This window comes from Lathyrus oleraceus, chromosome 6 (genome assembly GCF_024323335.1).
Source record: "Lathyrus oleraceus cultivar Zhongwan6 chromosome 6, CAAS_Psat_ZW6_1.0, whole genome shotgun sequence".
NCBI lineage: Eukaryota > Viridiplantae > Streptophyta > Magnoliopsida > Fabales > Fabaceae > Lathyrus > Lathyrus oleraceus.
In genome coordinates, this window is record NC_066584.1 from 140,920,531 (window position 1) to 140,944,417 (window position 23,887).

The 23,887-nt window shown below is 41.2% G+C and overlaps 2 protein-coding genes across 2 annotated transcripts; both read left to right on the forward strand.

The window, feature by feature from the left end:
* Positions 1-3,371: 3,371 nt before the first annotated feature.
* Positions 3,372-4,820, forward strand: LOC127094443 (uncharacterized). Its single transcript, XM_051033276.1, has 2 exons — positions 3,372-4,209; positions 4,321-4,820. Exons 1-2 carry the CDS (start codon positions 3,372-3,374, stop codon positions 4,818-4,820), a joined length of 1,338 nt encoding a protein of 445 aa, XP_050889233.1.
* A 2,031-nt stretch (positions 4,821-6,851) lies between these two features.
* On the forward strand, positions 6,852-8,087 carry LOC127094445 (uncharacterized). Its single transcript, XM_051033277.1, has one exon. It carries the CDS (start codon positions 6,852-6,854, stop codon positions 8,085-8,087), a length of 1,236 nt encoding a protein of 411 aa, XP_050889234.1.
* Positions 8,088-23,887: the final 15,800 nt, after the last annotated feature.

The following is a 23,887-nucleotide window of genomic DNA, read 5'->3' on the forward strand; positions in this document are numbered from 1 at the left end:
ATGGACAAATATATGTTTTAGCCAAAATTTGCCAAAGGGGGAGTTTGTTGGTTCTAAGTGTTGGCAGCAATTTTGGTAAAATAGAGAGGGTTCACAAGATGTTGCATGTGATGTCTTAACATAAGATATCTATGTACCTGCTGGAGTTTGAAAATATAATTATGCAGGATTGTTTCAGGATGTCATACATGATATCATGGCATCTGATACTATGTACCTGCTGGATATTTAAAATGGAATTATGCAGGATTGTTCTAGGATGTCAGACCCGATGTCATGACATCCTGTACACAGAACATTCAGGGTGAACGTTATGTGTTATGTGATTGCGCATTTAATGGAAATCTATGTATCATTGAAGATCTGATTTGAAAACACATTCAATCATTAATTGCAACCTGATTTACTTATTTTCCAAAGAGATCTAATCAGCTGTCATGAGAAGATTTAATTGGAAAATAGTTTTAGGGTTTTCAAGATGTCCAAACCCAACTGAATGCTTCTATAAATAGGACATGGAAAAACCTGATTTGATACACAACCAATACTGAGCGAAATATTGAGAGAGAATAAGGGTTTGTGTCATGTTTGGTCGTGTGACTTGTAAGCCATTCAATTCATCCATAGATGATTGAGTTAGTCTGATTTGTGAGTTGTAATTTGTCACTCAAAGCTTTTAAGCATGAGTGTGTGTCTACTTGATTGAAGTTGTTAAGTAAGATCAAGTGTGTGTCTACTTGATTGAAGATCAAGTGTGTGTCTACTTGATTGAAGATCAAGTGTGTGTCTTTGAAGAGTGTCTTCTTTTCATAAGTAATTGTTGTTTAGAATCACAAGTGTGATTGAGGGGGAGTGAGTGGGTTCTCATATCTAAGAGTGCTTAGGTAGAAATCACACGGGTAGAGATTAGGTGAAAAAGATTGTAACTTGTTGAAGTGTATTGAGAGTCTTTGAACTGATTCTATTTAGTGGATTTCCTACCTGGCTTGGTAGCCCCCAGACGTAGGTGAGTTGCACCGAACTGGGTTAACAATTGCTTGTGTCTTTTGCATTACTATTCTTTATCTTTATCCTGTTTGTATTATTCAGATATTAGTGTCGTGACATTACCTTCGACATCTTATATCTGATACCAGAATTTTAGATCATACTTCTTCTTGGACTCCTTGTTTATCCTTTTAGGACGATATCGACAGTCCGCCTCATCAATCGAGAGTTGTTTGACCCTTAACCCAAACACTTAATTCAGTGTTTCTTTTTGGCTTTACCTTATAGTGGCGGCCTGCTAGTCCACGTATTGGTAAATGCCTACCTTGCTCTTTTGTTAAGAGTCTATCCTTCTCTTGGATCCAAGCTACTATTCTGATTTGATCCCGAATTGTTGATTCCCCTGCAAGTGATACATTACTCCTTGCCCTCCAGTACTTCTATCCTTCCTTGAAGATGTGTTTGTCTTGTGAGTCCCTGTTGCTTAGACAAACGTCTCTTTCTCTCTATTCTCATAGTTCTGAACTATGATTGCTCTGACTTTCTCATTGCACGATGAGAATACGTAGGCACGAGGATGCGAATCCTTGGCGAGCATACTTCTAATTGTTCCTTCTTTCGCCTTAGGGCATCATCCATATCTTTCACTATTCATTACCTACCTTCGATCATAAATCGTTCACCCAGTGACAAACTATCTCTTTGACATCGAAATACATTTTCCTTGGGTTTCCATATACACCCTTTTAGAACGCCTAATGAATAGTCTGCATTTCTACTTAGAATTGTTTGGCCCTTAACCCAAATATTTAATTCCTTCCTTTTTAGCTAACACCCTATAGTGGCGGCCTGCTAGTCCACGTATCGGTTAACAATGTTTCCCTCTATGGTAGAAATCTCATTTCTCTTTTGGATTCCAATACACTTTCACCTTTCGATTTCAAACAATACTTATTCAGTCACTTATCACCAAATATTCAATTCTGTGACTTCGGTCACTTCATTCCGTTCATCTCCATGGAACATTAATCACTACCTACATTCATATACTACATTCCTTCACTTCACGTGATTTACCTTTTCTTTGAGCCAAATACAATATACCTTTCTGCTCCATCTTGTACCTCTTTGTGAACCAGGAGCTGTTTGGCCCTTAACCCAAACACCTAATTCCTCTCTTTTCGGTTGTTCCAATACAATGATACAAGTGTTGTAGGCCCTCACTTGTTGGTTTATACCCGTTTTCTCTTGGGTTCATATTTTACCCCTTGTTGGAGTTCAAATCATATAATCCTTTGGTTTAGGCCATACTTTGATCACACTCTTTTCCATCTCCCACCTCTAGTTCCTTGAACTACGAAGCTCTGAATTCCTCATTGCATTATGAGGATACGTAGGCATGAGGGCCCCAATCCTCACCAAGCACTTTATCTATTTCCTTTCCCTTTTCCCATTCTTTTGCGAGTAATCTTTAGATAACACCTATTCAAGCAAGAACAACCAAAACGGTTCCCATGGAGTACCATGGATGTAAGGGGTGCTAATACCTCCCCCTTGCATAACCGACTTCCTTTCTCAGCATATCTCTTTCCCCCGGGTTTTATCGATGTTTTCCCTTCCCTTTGGGGATAAATAAAGTTCGATGGCGACTCTGTTATATGTTCTAGCGTGCGATACATTCAGGTATATTTCCACTAGCTTCAGCTGGCGACTCTGCTGGGGACACTTCGCTACTTGGAGTGCTTCCTAGTCGCTAAAAGAAGTCGAGCCTATTTTAGGTTGTTCCCTCGCTAGTATTAGGTGCTTACCTTTTTTATTTACTCGTTTTTATTTATCGTGTTTCTTACCCGCTTTATATATTATGGATATGTCTGTTGTGCTGTTGTTGGGATGGGTTAAACTACATGAGAGGAAAGCTCTATAATCGAGCTTAGTACACACATAGGTTAGACTCGTGGATAGTTGTGTATGTCTGCATTTCACATGTTGGGTTGTCAGGAGAGCCACACCCAGACTAGATTCACTTGGAAGTACTTTTGTCCTGTGAGTATTCACTACGGAAGGGTATTTTCGTTTCGAGTCGATGACTCTAGGAGACCTTCTAGGGACCACCTTGAAGCATAATCCACACCTGTGAGGGGATATGGGTTTTACTTCAGGAAACTATAGACTCTACCTACCTTGATACTCATGTTACGTCGAACCTTTGAACTTGCAACATATGGCACTTACAAATTGTTCAGAACATACCAGGGTTTTGGATCCATGTGACTTATATCATCTCATCATTACATTATCATTCATCATGACCAAATTTGTGCATATGCATGTCTTTTCCAGGAATCCAAGAGTCCAGTTTGTTTACCAAGCATCCAAAGCGAGACATGAATCCCGAGAGAAAGAACATCCATAATTACAAGTTTGTGGAACCTCAGTTGGCTGTCTTGAGAGGACTTGAGGAACGTTTAGATATGGAACACAAAGATGATTTCAAAGAGGCTTATGGCAACCTATTCGGAATTCTAAACACCGAAGTTAACATTACTGTTGTGCACACTCTGTTGCAATTCTACGATACCCCACTAAGATGCTTTACTTTCCAAGATTATCATTTGGTGCCTACATTGGAAGAGTACTCACATATTCTGGGTATTAGAATCAAGAACCAAGTGCCTTACATTCGCACTAAAGAACTTCCTAAATATCAAGACCTTGTTGAAGCTCTACACATAGGAAAGAAGGAAGTAGAGCTGAACTTGAAGCCTAAGGGTGGAATTCATGGCTTCACCTCTAAGTTTCTAGTGGACAAAGTTATTGCCTTCGCCGAAGCTAGGCGTTGGACGACCTTCAATGCCAATCTAGCTTTACTTATCTATGGGATCGTATTGTTTCTAAATATGGAGGAATTCTTAGACCTGGAAGCCATTCATATCTTCCTGACTCAGAATCCTATTCCTACTCTTCTCGTTGATACTTACTACTCCATCCATGTGAGGACTCAGAAGAAGAAAGGGACAATCGTCTGCTGCACCCCTTTGTTGTATAGATGGTTTATTTCGCATCTACCCAACAAAGGCCCTTTTGTTGAGAACAAAGAAAACTTGAAGTGGTCCCAGCGGATCATGTCCTTGAAAGCCGAAGACATTTCTTGGTATTCTCGAGTTTACGATGGTGTTAAGCTTATCCTCAATTGTGGGGATTTTCCTAATGTACCTCTTCTTGGTACAAAAGAAAGAATCAACTACAACCCGAGGTTAGCACTATGACAACTGGGATACCCTATGGTGGACAAGCCTGATCTCAAGAGTGTAGAAGGTTTTGTCTTATATGAAGGGGTCGAAGAGCCAGAATTGATAAATAAGATTGTCAAGGCTTGGGGAGCAATTTGTCCTCAAGGAAGAGCAGAGATGGGAAATAAGAATTGTATCGCCAAGGAAGCTTACACCAGTTGGGTCAAAGGAAGAGTTAGTGAGATTTTTTTGTCGTTCCCGCCCGAACCGTCCATGAACGTCCAGTCTCTTGAACCAGTGAACCATCCAAATTCTGAAGTTGATGAATTGAAGAAGGTTTTCAATACCCTAGAGAAAGAGAATGCTGATCTCAAATCTAGGCTTGGTAAGATCTCTTTGGAGAAAGAAACCCTGAAGTTCAATCTAAATCAGAATAGAGATCGAGTTCTTCAAGCAAATGATGAGGTACAGACAGAGGTATTCAAAAGACTCAAAGTGGGTGACACACTCAAAGGCACTTATGCTATTTTGACAACCAAAAAGAAGCTATTAGCCGAAGCTAAATACCGTGTCAGCAAAATGGAACTCGAACACATGGAATAGACCAAGAAACTCCAAAGTCTGCTAGAAGCTTGCAAGAAAGAGTTGAAGGATGAGAAAAGCCGCACCAAGCAGCTAGAAGTCACCCTTCGTCAAAGTCAGTACGAGTTGAACCAGAGACTAGAAGAGATTCGAGAGCTAAAAGAGAAATCACATAAGAATCTGGAAGACACCAATACACAAGTGAACAAGCATCCTGAAGATATCCCTCAAACCGAGAGAAGAAAGTTGTGAACAACGTTCCAAGCGAACTAGATCACGACTTACTACCTGAAGGGAGTGTGATATTGGGGAAGTGGGGTACATGCCTATTCCTAAAATCTCAGAATTATTATGAAGAGTTGTCATCAAGATGTTTCTAGTTACTTCTCTTTAAGTTTGGCTTGTAATTCACTAGGTTGAGGTATGATAGGACCAATGTGATGTTTTTGTAGCCCGATGGGAATTTCCTTGACGTACTTGTATTCCGTTTTCTCAACATTTAATAAAAGAGTTTTCGGTTATTGGCTTCATAAACTGTCTCTATTTATGCTTTGTATTTGCTTGTGTTAAATAAACAAGCTCGCGGGATCCTTGGAATTGTTTTCCTATACAAAAATAAATAAATGGAAAAATAAAATGTACATATCAACCTTTTTGCATACATACATGCATCCACACATTTATTTGTCAAAAGCCTCCAGAAAATAAAATGCTTACACTTTTCGTTTCTTCCACAACAACAACGACAACTCGTCATCAATACTATACTCGCTCCAACAAGTCAAAGATCATGGCCGAATACGAAACGGATAATGCTGCTGTTCGCGAGTCCCTTGCCCAGGTGCAAGGCGAAATGAATCTTTTACGGGGGAACATGGAGACTATCCTCGAGATTTTACAGTCTCAGAGGAACCCTGCCTCTACCGTTGCCAATGTCACCCATGTTCCTGGGTGGCCATTCCTTCCGCTGCTGCTGCCACTACCGTCAAGACTCTGGCAGAAACTGTTGTGCCAAACTATGGGAACCGTCAAATAGTCCCTGTTGATTCTGCTAGGCTTGGTGCTGCCTACCCATGGGGAATTCCCCCATACTTAGCTGCTAGTCTCGCCCATAGGGGGGCTTTCTTCCCTCATCCATCTCTCTCTGCTGCTGCTGCCGCTGGAAACACTGGTTTCCCGTGGGGTCTCCCCAATGTTAAAACTACTCCGGCCGATGTTGCTGATTCGGATAACAACCAAGGTCAGGTTCCTGAAGACACTCCTGATGCTGAAGATGACTACCGAGGCCCACGCCTCCACTTTCAGATTCCCGCTCAGACCGCTCAAGCTGCAAGCACGAGTTAAGTCCCGACTATTCCATTTGGTTATCCTGGGGCAACCTCCATGCCCATGCTGACCTACCCTGCACTCTAGCATGTGCAGACAGGGGCACCTCATGCCCCCAATGCCCAGGCTGGAGGGCAATATCCTCAGCCAATTCATGCTTCTCAAACAGTGCAACTAGATTTCTCTTACCCGCCTCAGATGTGGTTCACCCCGAACATGCTTGTGCCGACTGTTCCAAAAACTTCCCGGCCGTCCAGTCAGGTCGCTCCTCCCGCTGTTGATCCGGCCAGACCTGCGGATTACCAGCTCTTGGATGACAGAATAAGGGCCATCGAGGGTTTCTCCGTCTTCGGTATAGATGCTCGAGACCTCTGCTTGGTTCTGAACATGGTATTGCCTCATAAATTCAAGGTGCCTAATCTTCCAAAGTACAAGGGCCTCAGCTGTCCCCGCATTCACATCATCATGTACTGTCAGAAAATGGCCTCATACATTGATAATGACAACCTCCTGATCCACTTCTTCCAAGATAGCATGTCTGGGGTTTCCTTGGATTGGTACATGGGTTTAGAGCGATCAAAGATCTGGTCATGAAGGGATCTCTCCGAGGCATTCTTGAAACAATACAAGTACAACCTTGACATAGCTCCGACAAGGCTTCAACTACAGAATTAGTCTCAAAGATCTAATGAAACCTTCAAGGAATATGCTCAACATTGGCGCGAGATGGCATCTAGAGTCCGGCCAGCATTATCTGGCAACGAATTAGTGGATATCTTCATGGCTACACTACAAGGGCTGTATTTTGAGAAGATGATTGGCAGTTCGTCAACAAACTTTGCTGATATGGTAACCATTGGGGAACGTATTGAGAGTGGGCTAAAATTAGAGAAAATCACAGACACGATCGCATCGCAGACAACCAACAAGAGGCCGCATGGAGGATTTGCTAAAAAGAAAGAGGGGGAAGCAAACGCTGTGACGACGAAGGCTCACCTCCGATATCAATTTCTGATGGGCCTTATGCCATATTATTCGTATCCATACGTCACTGCAGCTCAATATCAGCAACCGCCATTCCAGTACCAACCGCAGAAAGGTAATCAGCAATCAACACCCGCTCAGAAAAATTTGAACCAACAATATAATCGTGATAACAGAGGACAAAATCGAGGTCAGAATAATAGAGGCAATTTTGGTAATCGTCCACAGCTTGATAAGATCCCAGTACCATATGCAGAGTTAGTGCCGTATTTGATTCACGTGGGGGCTATTGTACCAAGAGAACTTCCAGCAGCCTCTCCTCCCTTTAATCGCAGTCACAATCCTAATGCCACATGCGCTTTTCATGCAGGGTATATAGGACATTCCACCGAGGACTGTTGGGCTCTCAAAAAGAAGATCCAAGAATTAATTGATCAAGATATTTTGTCTTTCCCCGATGAAAAACCTAATGTAAAGACTAATCCTTTGCCAAACCACAGTGGTGCAGCAGTCAATACTATGATCGAAGAAGAGACTGTCGAATCTATACTAAGGGTTGAAGAAGTGAAGACTCCGATGTCTGTTGTGTTACAGAGGCTTAAACAGTTTGGGTTTCTAGAAGGTGTACATGATGATTGCACGATATGCGAGTTTGATTCGGACAGTTGCGACAAGCTGAGGGTTTGTGTGCAAGAACTGATGGAGCAAGGGTTAATACAATTCTCCAAGTCTCAAGTAGCAAAAGAGGTGGCAATAATTGAACCAATAACAATTGTGTACAGGAAAAAGAAGGTTGAAGCTCCTCCCAAGAGGATTCAGCCGATTCATTTCCGTGTTCCCACTCCGTTCCCATATCATAATACTAAGGCAATGCCTTGGAATTATGAGACCACATCATATTTGGGAGGAAAGGAAATCTGTATTCCTGACACAGAAATCGTCAACATTGCTAGAACGGGAGGTGTAACACCCCGATAAAAATAAGATAATTATTTAATTTAAGTTAATATTATATTTATTAATTTAATTAAGTAATTGGAATTATTGGATTATTATTATTATTATTATTGGAATAATAATTATTGGAAAGTATATAAGTGGGAAATAAGAAAAGAGTTTCATTTTGGTAAAGAGGGTTTTACGTGAAAAATAGAGAAGCGGCTGAAAAGGGAGAAAGGGCAAAGAGGAAGAGCAAGAGAGCAAGGGTTGAAGAATGGAAAAGATTGGAGCTTAGGGATTGCCGGATTAACTCAGGTAAGGGGGGTTTATCGTCGTTTAATGGGTATTATGGGTTAACATGTAATGGGTAGTGATAAACCGTTGAATTTACCCTAATTGGGATGTTGAATGCTGAAAAATTATGTTGGATAAGTTGTGTTAAAGCTGTAATTGAATCTGTATTTGTGTGAGTTGTGATTTCCCGAACGTATAGCTTTTTACGGAATCGGAATCGGAGGTCCGGAAGTCCTCCAACGGCGGAAAATGCGGAGAATTCTGCATTCTGCTTCGTGTTAGCGCAGGAACAGCTTTCTGTCTTGCGTTAACCGGTTAACCCAGGGTGTTAACCGGTTAACACTGTTAGGAATTGTGAGGTATTGCTGTTTTGCTTGCGTTAACCGGTTAACCCAGGGCGTTAACCGGTTAACACTGTTGTGAGTTGTGATAATATTGCTGTTCTGTCTGCGTTAACCGGTTAACCCAGGGCGTTAACCGGTTAACAATGTTGAGTTTTTCCAGAAAGCGTGTTCTGTGTTGCGTTAATCGGTTAACCCAGGGCGTTAACCGGTTAACACTGTTGGAAAAGTGAAAAATTAATATTTGAATAATGTGTGCATAATTGGTGTTTGGCCTATATTGGCGTATGACGTAATAGGGATTAATTCCCGCTGTTTTGAGCAGTATAGGTATTAGTGGAGTGTGTTAATACTGTGATTAATTATTTGACATGATATGATGTTTTGATACATGTGTTGATGAAGTATGATGGTATGCATAATGCTGTGAATGTATATGTTATGTATGCAATTGTGAATGGACTGTTTATGGCTTAGAGTGTGAGCATATGTCCATTGTGGATTATTGTTGATGATGTTGTATTGCTAGGTGATTTAGCATGCATAATGTGGCCTTTATGGTGGTAGCTAATTCCCATGGTGAGGAATTAGTGAGTGAGTATTGTGGATTGTTGTTGATGTTTGCATGCTAGGTGATTAGCGTGCATATCATGGCCCTTGGGGTGGTAGCTAATTCCCATGGTGAGGAATTAGTGAGTGAGTCACTAGGTCTCAAATGAGTGGGACTAGTGAGCTTGGTAGCCGTATCTGGATTTGATCGGTGAGGTTGAACTATGTGTTCACGAATAGTCGGTACCGCATGCATGGAGTCTCATTGCATAATGTATGTATGGCATATAATATGAATGGATGTATTCCAATATTATACGTGTGTTTTGTGTTGGTGTTGAGTATGAATTGAGATTATACGTGTGCTTTATGTCGGTGTTGAGTATGATGTTTGAGTTGATGTGCCGTTACTAAACGTGTGTTATGATTAGGGTGATGAAATGTGTTAAATTACTTAACATCGCATGATATTTTATAATGCTTATTATATCGATTGAGGAACTCACCCTTACAACTATTTTTCAGGTAACGAGCAGTGATTGAGTAGGAGCTAGTGCTTGGAGTCTAGTGTAGTCTCTTTAGTGGGTCATGCTCTGATAGATGTAACATCGGGACGGGATGTTTTACCTTGTTGAATAATTTTACATGTAATGTGTTACATGTTTTGCATGATTGATTTGATTTCTATCCGCTGCGTATTGTGCAAATGCTTATGTTTTGAATTAATAAAAGAGCATGACAGTTATTATGGTGAATGGTGTGAAATGATTGTGTGACACCCTTAATTGCATATTTACTCTGATTGATATATTGTTATTTTAATTAAAAATTTGGGGTATTTTAGAAGGGTGTTACATTAGTGGTATCAGAGCATAGTCGGTCGAGTCGAGTCGTAATTATTCTGTTTTCCCTGTACGGGATAGGTGTTGTGTAACCCTATCAGTACTTATTGTTTTATCTTGTTGGATTAACTCAGAATAGAGATGGCTGGAAGAGGAAGAGACGATGCTGCGATTGCTGAGGCTCTGGGTATGCTAGCTGGAGTACTTGGGGGAAATCCGAATGTTGTGGGAATGGGAGCTGCTCGTCAACTGAGTGAGTTCCAGAAGAACAATCCTCCAATGTTCAAGGGAGCATACGATCCAGATGGCGCTCAGAAGTGGTTGAAGGAGATCGAGAGGATCTTCCGAGTGATTGAGTGTGCCGATAACCAGAAGGTCAGGTTCGGTACGCATATGCTGTCAGAGGAAGCGGATGATTGGTGGGTTGCTACCCGCACTGAGTTGGAATCTGCTGGGAATGCTGAGATCACTTGGGCGGTGTTCAGAGAGAGATTCCTGAGGAAGTACTTTCCAGAGGATGTCAGAGGAAAGAAAGAGATAGAGTTCTTGGAATTGAAGCAGGGCAACCGGTCTATTACTGAGTATGCTGCTAAGTTCACAGAGCTGTCGAAGTATTACACTCCCTATGATGAGGCTACTGGGGAATTTTCAAAATGTGTGAAGTTTGAGAACGGGTTGCGTCCCGAGATCAAGCAGGCTATTGGGTATCAGCGGATTAGAGTGTTTTCTGACTTGGTTGACTGTTGCAGGATTTTTGAGCAGGATACCAAGGCCAGAGCGGAGAGCTATCAGCAGAGAGTTGATAGGAAAGGCAAGAATCAGAATGATCGTGGGAAACCGTATGCAGCTGGCAAGGGTTTCCAAAGACAGAGTGGGATGAAGAGACCTAGTGGGGAGACTCTAGTGCCCCTGCTAAGTGTTACAGATGTGGTCAGGCTGGACATCGTGTCCATGAGTGTACCAGTGCTGAGAGGAAGTGTTTCAAGTCTGGAAAAGGTGGTCATTTGGCTGCAGAGTGCCGGTCGAAGACTGTGACTTGTTTCAACTGTGGAGAGGTGGGTCATATCAGTCCACAGTGTCCTAAGCCGAAGAAAGAGAACCAGTCGGGAGGCAAGGTCTTTGCTTTATCGGGTTCTGAGACTTCTGCAGATGATCGTTTGATCCGAGGTACGTGTTATATTAATGGCTTTCCTCTTGTAGCTATTATTGACACAGGTGCGACTCATTCCTTTATATCTTTGGATTGTGCTGTGAAACTTAAATTAGAGATATCTGAGATGCATGGTAGTATGGTGATTGATACTCCTGCGAAGGGTTCAGTGACTACTACTTCAGTTTGTTTAAATTGTCCTTTGAGTATTTTTGGTAGAGACTTTGGGATGGACCTAGTGTGTCTTCCACTAGTGCAGGTTGACGTTATTCTGGGCATGAACTGGTTGGTGTTTAACCGAGTCTATATCAATTGTTTTGATAAGAATGTGATCTTTCCTGAGATTGAGGAAGGAAAGAGTTTGTTTCTATCAGCAAGGCAGGTGAATGAGGCGGTAGCAGATGGGGCAGAGTTGTTTATGCTGTTAGCGACTTTGGAGGCTAAAGATAAACTGGTGAATTACGATCTAGCTGTGGTGTGTGATTTTCCTGATGTGTTTCCGGAAGCAGTGAATGAATTACCGCCAGAGCGTGAAGTTGAGTTCTCGATTGATGTGGTACCTGGTACCAGGCCGATGTCGATGGCTCCGTACCGTATGTCTGCTGTTGAGTTAACTGAATTGAAGAGTCAGTTGGAAGATCTGTTGGATAAGAAATTTATTCGTCCGAGTGTGTCACCGTGGGGTGCACCAGTGTTATTGGTTAAGAAGAAAGAAGGTACTATGAGGTTGTGTGTGGACTACAGGCAACTGAATAAAGTGACGATCAAGAATCGGTATCCTTTGCCGAGGATTGATGATTTGATGGATCAGTTGGTTGGTGCGAGTGTGTTCAGCAAAATAGATTTGAGATCGGGGTATCATCAGATACGTGTGAAGACTGAGGATATTCAGAAGACTGCTTTCAGAACAAGGTATGGACATTATGAGTATTCTGTAATGCCTTTTGGTGTGACTAATGCGCCTGGAGTGTTTATGGAGTACATGAATAGGATTTTCCATCCGTACCTAGATCAGTTTGTTGTGGTGTTCATTGACGATATTTTGGTGTATTCGAAATCTGAAGAAGAGCATGCTGAGCATTTGAGAGTGGTTTTAGAAGTTTTACGAGAAAAGAAGTTATTTGCTAAACTGTCCAAGTGTGAATTTTGGTTAGAAGAGGTTAGTTTTCTTGGTCATGTGATTTCAAGAGATGGTGTTGCTGTTGATCCTTCTAAGATAGAAGCGGTATCTAAGTGGGAAGCTCCGAAGTCAGTTTCTGAGATAAGGAGTTTTCTTGGTTTGGCTGGTTATTATAGGAAGTTCATCGAGGGATTTTCTAAGTTGGCGTTACCGTTGACGATGTTGACTAGAAAGGGGCAAGCGTTTGTTTGGGACTCAAAATGTGAAGAAGGTTTCCAAGAGTTAAAGAGAAGGTTGACTACTGCTCCTATTCTGATATTACCGAGTCCGTCAGAACTATTTGAGGTTTACTGTGATGCTTCATTGTTGGGTTTAGGTGGTGTGTTAATGCAGAATAAGCAGGTTGTGGCTTATGCTTCGAGACAACTGAGGGTTCATGAGAGGAACTATCCGACACACGATTTAGAGTTGGCAGCGGTGGTATTTGTTCTGAAGTTATGGAGGCATTACTTGTATGGGTCGAGATTTGAGGTTTTCAGTGACCATAAAAGTTTAAAGTATTTGTTTGATCAGAAAGAGCTGAATATGAGACAGAGGAGATGGTTAGAGTTTCTGAAGGATTATGACTTTGGTTTGAATTACCATCCGGGTAAAGCAAACTAGTGGCTGATGCATTGAGTCGGAAATCATTGCATATGTCTATGTTAATGGTTAAGGAATTGGATTTGATTGAGCAGTTTAGAGACTTGAGTTTGGTGTGTGAGAGTACTCACAATAGTGTTAAATTGGGAATGTTGAAGTTAACGAGTAGTATTCTGGATGAGATTAGAGAGGGTCAGAAATCCGATGTGCGTTTGGTTGATAAGTTGACTCTAGTGAATCAAGGTCAAGGTGGTGAATTCAGAGTTGATGAGAATGGTGTTTTAAAATTTGGTAATCGGGTGTGTATTCCGGATGTTACCGAACTTAAGAAGAGTATTCTTGAGGAAGGACATCGTAGTGGCCTGAGTATTCATCCTGGGGCTACGAAGATGTATCATGATTTGAAAAAGTTATTTTGGTGGCCGGGAATGAAAAGAGAAATTGCGAGTTTTGTTTATTCTTGTTTGACTTGTCAGAAGTCAAAGATTGAGCATCAGAAGCCGTCTGGGCTAATGCAACCGTTGGCTATTCCAGAGTGGAAGTGGGACAGTTTCAGTATGGATTTTGTTTCTGGTTTACCGAGGACAAGTAAGAATTTTGAAGCCATTTGGGTGATTGTTGACAGATTGACAAAATCGGCTCATTTCATTCCGATCAGAATGGATAATCCGTTAGAGAGATTAGCTGAGTTGTATATTGAGAAAATTGTAAGTTTGCATGGTATTCCGTCGAGTATTGTTTCGGACAGAGATCCTAGATTTACATCGAAGTTCTGGGAAGGTTTGCAGAGGGCTTTGGGAACTAAGCTAAGATTGAGTTCTGCATATCATCCGCAGACTGATGGTCAGACTGAGAGGACGATTCAATCACTAGAGGATCTTTTGAGGGCTTGTGTTTTGGAAAAGGTAGGTGCTTGGGATTGTTATTTACCTTTGATTGAGTTTACCTACAACAATAGTTTTCATTCGAGCATTGGTATGGCACCGTTTGAAGCTTTGTATGGTAGGAGATGTCGGACACCTTTATGTTGGTATGAGTCCGGTGAGAGCGCTGTGGTTGGACCAGAGATTGTTCAACAAACTACGGAAAAGATTAAGATGATTCAGGAGAAGATGAGGATTGCTCAAAGTCGTCAGAAGAGTTATCACGACAAGAGGAGGAAGTCACTTGAATTTCAAGAGGGAGATCATGTGTTTCTTCGTGTTGCTCCGATAACTGGGGTTGGTCGAGCTTTGAAGTCGAAGAAGTTGACACCTCGATTTATTGGTCCTTATCAGATTTTGGAGAGGATAGGGGAGGTAGCCTATCGTATCGCTTTACCGCCGTCACTTGCGAATTTACATGAGGTTTTTCATGTGTCTCAGTTGAGGAGGTACATTCCTGATCCGTCGCATGTGGTCCAAGTAGATGATGTACAGGTGAGAGATAACCTGACTGTTGAAACATCACCTATGAGGATAGAGGATCGAGAGTTGAAGCAGTTGCGGGGTAAAGAGATTGCCTTGGTAAAGGTAGCTTGGGGAGGACCAGCAGGTGGCAATGTGACTTGGGAACTTGAGAGTCAGATGAAGGAGTCCTATCCAGAGTTATTCGCTTGAGGTATGTTTTCGAGGACGAAAACTCTTTTAGTGGGGGAGAGTTGTAACACCCCGATAAAAATAAGATAATTATTTAATTTAAGTTAATATTATATTTATTAATTTAATTAAGTAATTGGAATTATTGGATTATTATTATTATTATTATTATTGGAATATTAATTATTGGAAAGTATATAAGTGGGAAATAAGAAAAGAGTTTCATTTTGGTAAAGAGGGTTTTACGTGAAAAATAGAGAAGCGGCTGAAAAGGGAGAAAGGGCAAAGAGGAAGAGCAAGAGAGCAAGGGTTGAAGAACGGAAAAGATTGGAGCTTAGGGATTGCCGAATTAACTCAGGTAAGGGGGGTTTATCGTCGTTTAATGGGTATTATGGGTTAACATGTAATGGGTAGTGATAAACCGTTGAATTGACCCTAATTGGGATGTTGAATGCTGAAAAATTATGTTGGATAAGTTGTGTTAAAGCTGTAATTGAATCTGTATTTGTGTGAGTTATGATTTCCCGAACGTATAGCTTTTTACGGAATCGGAATCGGAGGTCCGGAAGTTCTCCAACGGCGGAAAATGCGGAGAATTCTGCATTCTGCTTCGTGTTAGCGCAGGAACAGCTTTCTGTCTTGCGTTAACCGGTTAACCCAGGGTGTTAACCGGTTAACACTGTTAGGAATTGTGAGGTATTGCTGTTTTGCTTGCGTTAACCGGTTAACCCAGGGCGTTAACCGGTTAACACTGTTGTGAGTTGTGATAATATTGCTGTTCTGTCTGCGTTAACCGGTTAACCCAGGGCGTTAACCGGTTAACACTGTTGAGTTTTGCCAGAAAGCGTGTTCTGTGTTGCGTTAACCGGTTAACCCAGGGCGTTAACCGGTTAACACTGTTGGAAAAGTGAAAAATTAATATTTGAATAATGTGTGCATAATTGGTGTTTGGCCTATATTGGCGTATGATGTAATAGGGATTAATTCCCGCTGTTTTGAGCAGTATAGGTATTAGTGGAGTGTGCTAATACTGTGATTAATTATTTGACATGATATGATGTTTTGATACATGTGTTGATGAAGTATGATGGTATGCATAATGTTGTGAATGTATATGTTATGTATGCAATTGTGAATGGACTGTTTATGGCTTAGAGTGTGAGCATATGTCCATTGTGGATTATTGTTGATGATGTTGTATTGCTAGGTGATTTAGCGTGCATAATGTGGCCTTTATGGTGGTAGCTAATTCCCATGGTGAGGAATTAGTGAGTGAGTATTGTGGATTGTTGTTGATGTTTGCATGCTAGGTGATTAGCGTGCATATCATGGCCCTTGGGGTGGTAGCTAATTCCCATGGTGAGGAATTAGTGAGTGAGTCACTAGGTCTCAAATGAGTGGGACTAGTGAGCTTGGTAGCCGTATCTGGATTTGATCGGTGAGGTTGAACTATGTGTTCACGAATAGTCGGTACCGCATGCATGGAGTCTCATTGCATAATGTATGTATGGCGTATAATATGAATGGATGTATTCCAATATTATACGTGTGTTTTGTGTTGGTGTTGAGTATGAATTGAGATTATACGTGTGCTTTATGTCGGTGTTGAGTATGATGTTTGAGTTGATGTGCCGTTACTAAACGTGTGTTATGATTAGGGTGATGAAATGTGTTAAATTACTTAACATCGCATGATATTTTATAATGCTTATTATATCGATTGAGGAACTCACCCTTACAACTATTTTTCAGGTAACGAGCAGTGATTGAGTAGGAGCTAGTGCTTGGAGTCTAGTGTAGTCTCCTTAGTGGGTCATGCTCTGATAGATGTAACATCGGGACGGGATGTTTTACCTTGTTGAATAATTTTACATGTAATGTGTTACATGTTTTGCATGATTGATTTGATTTCTATCCGCTGCGTATTGTGCAAATGCTTATGTTTTGAATTAATAAAAGAGCATGACAGTTATTATGGTGAATGGTGTGAAATGATTGTGTGACACCCTTAATTGCATATTTACTCTGATTGATATATTGTTATTTTAATTAAAAATTTGGGGTATTTTAGAAGGGTGTTACAGGAGGCATGACTCAAAGTGGCCATGTATTCGATCCTAAATACACTCTTAAGGTGTCTCCAACACCCACAATTATCCTGCCTAAGGAGAAGGTCATTCCTGCTCCGACTCCACAGGTAGGGGCAATTGTACCAGCCACTCCGACCGTGACGACTGCTCCGGTGTTGACGAAAGTTATTAACGACAAAGCTGCAGAATCTGAAACATCCAATGGTATAGGGCCGATGGTTGAGAAAGAACATATTGAAGATCACAAGAAAAGTATCACTTTTGAGGAAAGCCAAGAATTCCTCAAATTGATCAAGAAAAGTGATTTCAAGATTGTTGACCAGTTGAATTAGACCCCATCCAAAATATCAATTTTGTCTTCGCTATTGAGTTCTGAGGCTCATCGTAAAGCATTGCTGAAAGTTCTAAATACCGCTCACGTGATGCAAGATATCATGGTCGATCAATTTGACGACGTGGTTGCCAATATCACTGCCAGTAGGTATCAGAGATTCATTGAAGCAGAGTTACCTCTTGAGGGAAATGCCCACAAAAAATCACTACACATTTCGGTCACGTGTACCGACTCTCTCATATCCCGAGTCCTCGTTGATACTGGATCTTCACTTAATATACTGCCAAAATCTACATTAAGCCAGTAACAGTTTAAGGGGCCCGAGATGAGTACCAATGCATTGATCGTTCGAGCTTTCGATGGTTCTCGAAGGAAGGTAATTGGGGAGGTTGATTTGCCTATCTGTGTTGGGCCTCGCCAGATCAGCATCACATTCTAAGTCATGGATATCATACCAGCTTATAGTTGTCTATTGGGCAGACCATGGATTCACGCCATTGGGGCAGTCACTTCTACATTGCACCACAGGCTGAAATACTTGATAGATGCCAAATTGGTAATTGTGTATGGGGAAAAAGATTTATTGGTCAGTGAACTCTCCTCCTTCTGATATGTTGAAATAGATGAAGGGATCGTTGAAGTTCTTCTCCACTGTTTAGAGTTTGAAGAAGTCATTTCCGTTACTGCCAACAACAACCAATCATCCGCTACCATCCTATCCTCAGCAAAAAGTGTCAAGTAGACATTGGAGAAAGGCCCGCTTCCTGGTTGGGGTAAGGTCGTCAAAATGGCAGAGAAGCGTGACAGGTTTGGTATTGGTTATCACCCAGCAGCACACAGAGCAAGCCCGAAGAAAAAGCAGTTCAACCCGGTCAAATTCAGCCCCGCCGACTATCAAAACAAGCATACCATGGAAGTTATTGAAGAGCCCAGTGGTAGCAAGCCAAGGGCACCCAACCTTGTTCGCAGATGTCCTCCAGGGTTCAAGCTTCCCAATTGGACGGCCACCATGATTCCCATGGTGTACTCAGAAAAAACGTAATGCATTTTGTTTTCTCCATCCCTCGTCCTCGCCCGAGACGAGAGGATAGCTTGTAAGGGCCCCCATGTTTAAAAGTATTATGTGAATAAATAAAGAGTACTTTTTGCATGCAAAACTTGTGTTTCCTTTCTTTCAGTTATTTTCCTTTTTAACTAAAAATAACGAGATGGCAAAAGATTTCTTTTGTCTTTCCACTTTTTTCAAAAAGCATACTAAAATAAGCTCATCATATGTAGAGCAAACAAAACCATTGATTACAACGTGGCTAAAATCAATTGTAAGTCTGGATTTCCAATCAACCAAGTTGAAGACGACAGTGAGGAAGATTGTGAATTACCAGCTGAACTAGCACGACTCCTTGAGCACGAAGAAAAAGAGATTCAGCCACACAAATAACCAGTGGATGTCTTTAACTTGGGTTTTGAAACTGGCAAAAAAGAGGTAAAAGTTGGGGCATCTCTTGCCGAGCATGTACACTCCGAGTTGGTAGAGTTGTTGCGTGAATATGTTGACGTCTTTGCTTGGTCATATCAAGATATGCCAGGATTAGACACCAGCATTGTTGATAATCACCTGCCACTCAAGCCTGAATGCCCTCCAGTCAAACAGAAACTCAGAAGGACTAGACCCGATATGGCACTCAAGATCAAGGAAGAGGTTAAGAAACAGCTAGACGCTAGCTTCTTAGCCATTTCTGAATATCCGCAGTGGGTTGCTAAGATCGTTCCAGTTCTGAAGAAAGATGGTAAAGTCAGAATATGTGTAGACTATCGAGACCTCAATAGAGCGAGCCCAGAGGATGACTTCCCTTGGCCTCATATTGACGTTTTGGTTGACAACACACTCAATTCTCCGTCTTTTCTTTCATGGATGGGTTCTCCGGGTACAATCAGATAAATATGTCGCCAACAGATATGGAGAAGACAACTTTTATCACGCCTTGGGGAACTTACTGCTACAAAGTCATGCCATTCATCCTGAAAAATACAGGGGCAACATATCAACGCACCATGGTAACCCTCTTCCACGACATGATTCATGAAGAGATTGAGGTTTATGTGGACGACATGATTGCCAAATCCAGAACAGAAGAAGATCACTTGGTTAACCCAAGGAAATTGTTTGTCAGACTCCAAAAGTTTAAATTGCGCCTAAATCCGACTAAATGTACTTTTGGGGTCCGATTCAGTAAACTCTTGGGTTTCATAATCATTCAAAAGGGTATTGAGGTTGATCCCGACAAAGTTCGAGCCATCCAAGAAATTCCAGCTCCCTAACAGAAAAAGAAATCTGATGCTTCCTTGGAAGACTTAATTACATCTCCAAATTCATATCTCACTTGACGGCTTCCTGCGAACCGATATTCAAATTATTGAGAAAAAACCAATCGATTGTGTGGAACCATGATTACCAAGCGACATTCGATAAAATAAAAAAGTACTTGCAAGAACCACCAATTTTGATACCACCGATTCCTGGAAGGCCTCTCATTATGTACCTCACGGTGCTCGATGAATCCATGGGTTGCGTTTTGGGTCAACACAATGACATAGGCAAGAAAGAACATGTTATCTACTATCTCAACAAGAAATTCACTGAATTTGAGACTCGATACTCACTTTTGGAGAAAACTTGTTGTGCTTTGACTTGGGTTGCTCGACGCCTAAGACAATATATGATTTGTCACACTACTTTATTAATATCCAAGATGGATCCGATAAAATATATATTCGAAAAGCACGCTATTACTGGTAGGATTGCCTAGTGGAAAATGTTGCTAACCGGGTATGATATATAGTATGTGACCTAGAAAGCAATAAAAGGGAGTGCCATGTCTGACTACCTCGTTCATCTACCTGTCGAAGGTTATCAGCTGTTGAGGATTGACTTTCCAAATGAAGACATCAGGTTTATCAGAGACTTCACTATGACAGGCTTCAAAGTAAGCCCTGAGGAAGGCCCCAAACCAGGATTGCGATGGACACTCGTGTTCGACGATGCTTCCAATGCTCGAGGCCATGGTATAGGTGTGGTTATCACTTCTCCAACCGGTTTCCACCTTCCATTTAACGCTAGATTGTGTTTTGACTGCACCATCAACATGGCAGAATATGAAGCATGTATCTACGGTTTAGAGGCGACGATCGACTTGAGGATTAAGATTCTTGAGGTATTCGGTGATTCAGCTCTGGTAATCAGTCAGGTGAAAGGTGATTGGGAGACTCGGGATAGCAAGTTAATACCGTATAAAGAGCATATCAGAAAACTGATACCCTATTTTGATGAAATCTCTTTTCATCATATTTCTAGGGAAGAAAATCAGTTAGAATACGCTCTAGCCACGTTGGCATCTATGCTCAAAGTCAAATGGAAGAATGAAGCACCATCCATCCAGATTGACCACTTAGATGAACCATCACATTGTCTAGCAATTGAGATCGATCCTGATGATAAGCCTTGGTTCTACGACATAAAGACATTTCTGGAGAAACGACAATATCCCAAGGGTATATCCATTACCGATAAGAAAGCTATGAGAAGACTCTCTTCCAAGTTCTTCCTAAACGGTGATGTGTTATACAAAAGGAATTATGATTTTGTAGTGCTCAAATGCGTGGATAGACACGAAGCTAGTACAATCATGAAATCCATACATGAAGGCTGCAAGGGTGTACATGCAAAAGGTCCTGCTAAGGCCAAGAAGATCCTTCGGGCTGGTTATTATTGGACAATAATGGAGGTTGATTGCTACAATTTTGTGAAAAGATGTCACAAGTGCCAGATATATGGTGATAAGGTCTTTGTGCCACCGACTCCGTTGAATGTTCTAACTTCTCCATGGCCCTTTTTTTATGTGGGGCATCGATATGATTGGGATGATAGAGCCCAAAGCTTCCAATGGACATCGATTCATCCTAGTTTCCATTGACTACTTCACGAAATGGGTTGAAGCTTCTTCATATGCTAATGTCACTCGACAAGTGGTTACCCGGTTTATCAAGAAAGAGATAATTTGCCACTATAGGATACATAGCAAGATCATCACTGACAATGCCAGTAACCTCAACAACACTATGATGAGGGAGTTGTGCAAAGAATTTAAGATCGAGCACCACAACTTTTCACCATACCGGCCCAAGATGAACGACACCGTAGAAGCAGCCAATAAGAATATCAAGAGAATCGTCCAGAAAATGGTTAAAACATACAAGGATTGGCATGAGATGTTACCCTTCGCTCTGCATGGGTACAAGACCTCGGTCCGCACATCCACAGGAGCAACTCCATACTCATTGGTATATGGGATGGATGTTGTCTTGCCAATTGAAGTCGAGATTCCTTCACTTAGAGTTATCATGGAAGCTGATCTTGATGAAGCTAAATGGGTTAAATCATGGTATGACCAGCTGAATCTGATCGAAGAAAAGTGTTTGACGGCCGTCTGTCATGGTCAGCTATACCAAAGACGTCTCAAACGAGCTTTTGACAAGAAGGTTCTCCCTCATGAGTACCGCCCTGGAGAACTCATGCTCAAAAGGTATTCTGCTATTCACTCAGACCCGCGAGGAAAATGGACTCCCAACTATGAGGGACCTTTCATTGTTAAGAAGGCCTTCTTAGGTGGGTCTCTAATCCTCACAACAATAGATGGGGACGACTTGCCCTCGCCAGTGAATGCAGACATAATCAAGAAATATTATGCCTAAAAAGAAATGTTGAAAGCCCGCTAGATTAATCTCCGCAAGGTCGATCTAGGAAAAATTGGCTATCCCGATGGACCAAAAAATGAATTGCCCATGCAAAAGTTAGGGAACACATATGAACCTCGCTAAGTCGAAAACCTGAAAGGGCGACTTAGGCAAAAAGGAGCATCCCGGTGGATGAAAAGAATTGAAATGTCCAGGAAAAAGTTAGGGATAAAGGAATTAACTATGATCCTTGAGCCCATACACTACAAGCTAGATATCAGAGGGTCAAGGACCGATCCAATCACCGTCAGCCGAAGCAAGGTCTTGGGATTCAAATTCTATGGTAGACTAAGGCCAATGTTGTAATCAATGGAGAAAAACATACAAAAATATTTCTCATTCATTTCAGTTATTTTTCAATTTTTGTAACATCCTCGTTAAGGGTGTCTGCATCCTTGTACTCACCATATGTACAGATTTCATATCAATAAAATTCAGTTATTCCATCAAACATTTTCTTCTGTGTTTTGTATGCAAAATAATTGATTTGTCTTACTCACATAATGCTTCAAAATTTCGGGGAATAATAAAAAGCTATACTAAAGAGAAACATTTTGCATTACTGTTAAAACTCGATAAACTTGAAATATGACCAGTGACTCAAAAATGGTTTTACTTGAATGCCTGTGACACCCAATCAGCTGGGATGCCATGTTGGTTCCAGCAGTTCGATGTTCCTTAACAAGCAAAGATTCCTTGACAGCAGTGTTGGCATCGCTTAGATTTCACGGCAATTATTTTCCAATCTTCGATGACGAGTCGGAGTTCCCATCACAATAAAGACTCATCCCCACAAATGATAGAAATGCAAACAAACATGCATCATAAAAAATAAGCATACATCATGCACTACATATAGCATCTTCCCTTATGATTCCTTATGTGAACACCCAAAGTCTGGGGATAACCTCAACCACCTGTCCAGGAAAATTTCGGGTACGTCGATATTTAATCACCTTCCACCTCGAATACCTAAAAAACTCCCGCAGTTCTTGTATTCAGGTTCAAGAAGATTAAATCGGGGCAGCTGTTGTACCCCAAAATTTGACCTCCCCTTTTTTTAATTATTCACTCAACCACTTGATCAGGAGATCACTTGCACACATTCATCCACATGCATCATTCATCGTGGATTCAAAAATAACTTGGGCTTATGAAGCTAGGGTTTGTGTGGATATCAAGGCTCCAGAGCATGGTCTAACCATATCATCAGCATGAGGGATGTGAAACCCTAATGATAGTGATGAAGGCTTGAATTCAACAAACATATGACCAGACAATCCTCTAGGGTCTTCAAAACCCTAATTTCTCAAGGCTTGATCTCTTGGAGCTTCCCCAGGCTTTGTTAGGGCCTTCAAAACCCTAATCAGAAGATGGTGAATCAAATGAACTTGGTGGCCTGACTATGCATCCATGACCCCTCAATCTTCGCACATTATCAATATGCTTGGCCTAACCTTTCTTTGGGTTTATATGAGCATTGGTCTTGGTCCAAAGTCATGGTGTTGTTCATGTGATTGGGGATATAGCTATGGTCTTGGTCATCTAAACAACCACACTTCTTGTGTTTCAAGCCACTTTCTAGTCATGCCATTGGTTCATGGATATTATATAAAAACCTTAACCTTATGGTCTCATTTCATGGCCTTGTTCACATACAGTATCAGTCAAATTATTTTCTTTTCAAAAGTCAAACATTCAAGTCATAAATAAACCAATTATGAAACCAACTTCCAACCATTTTTCAAACCATTTCAATCCATTTCATGTCATTTTAACCATTTCATGTGATTCTACATAAGAAAATACAAGCCTTGACCTTTTTGACCAAATGTTGACTTTGGTCAACAGTTGACTTTTTAGTCAACTTTGACCAAAGTCAACCCAAAATCCAAAAATCCTAAATTTCACCCTAATCAATAATTCAATGTCCATTTACAAAGAAAATGCAAAGAAAATGAGATTTTGACCAATTGTTGACTTTGGTCAACATTTGACTTTTTGGTCAACTTTGACCAAAATCAACCCAAAATCTTAAAGTCCTAATTTTCCAAGCCTAATCCTAATCACATCACATTGGTCTTCATCCACAATCCAAAGGCCTTAATT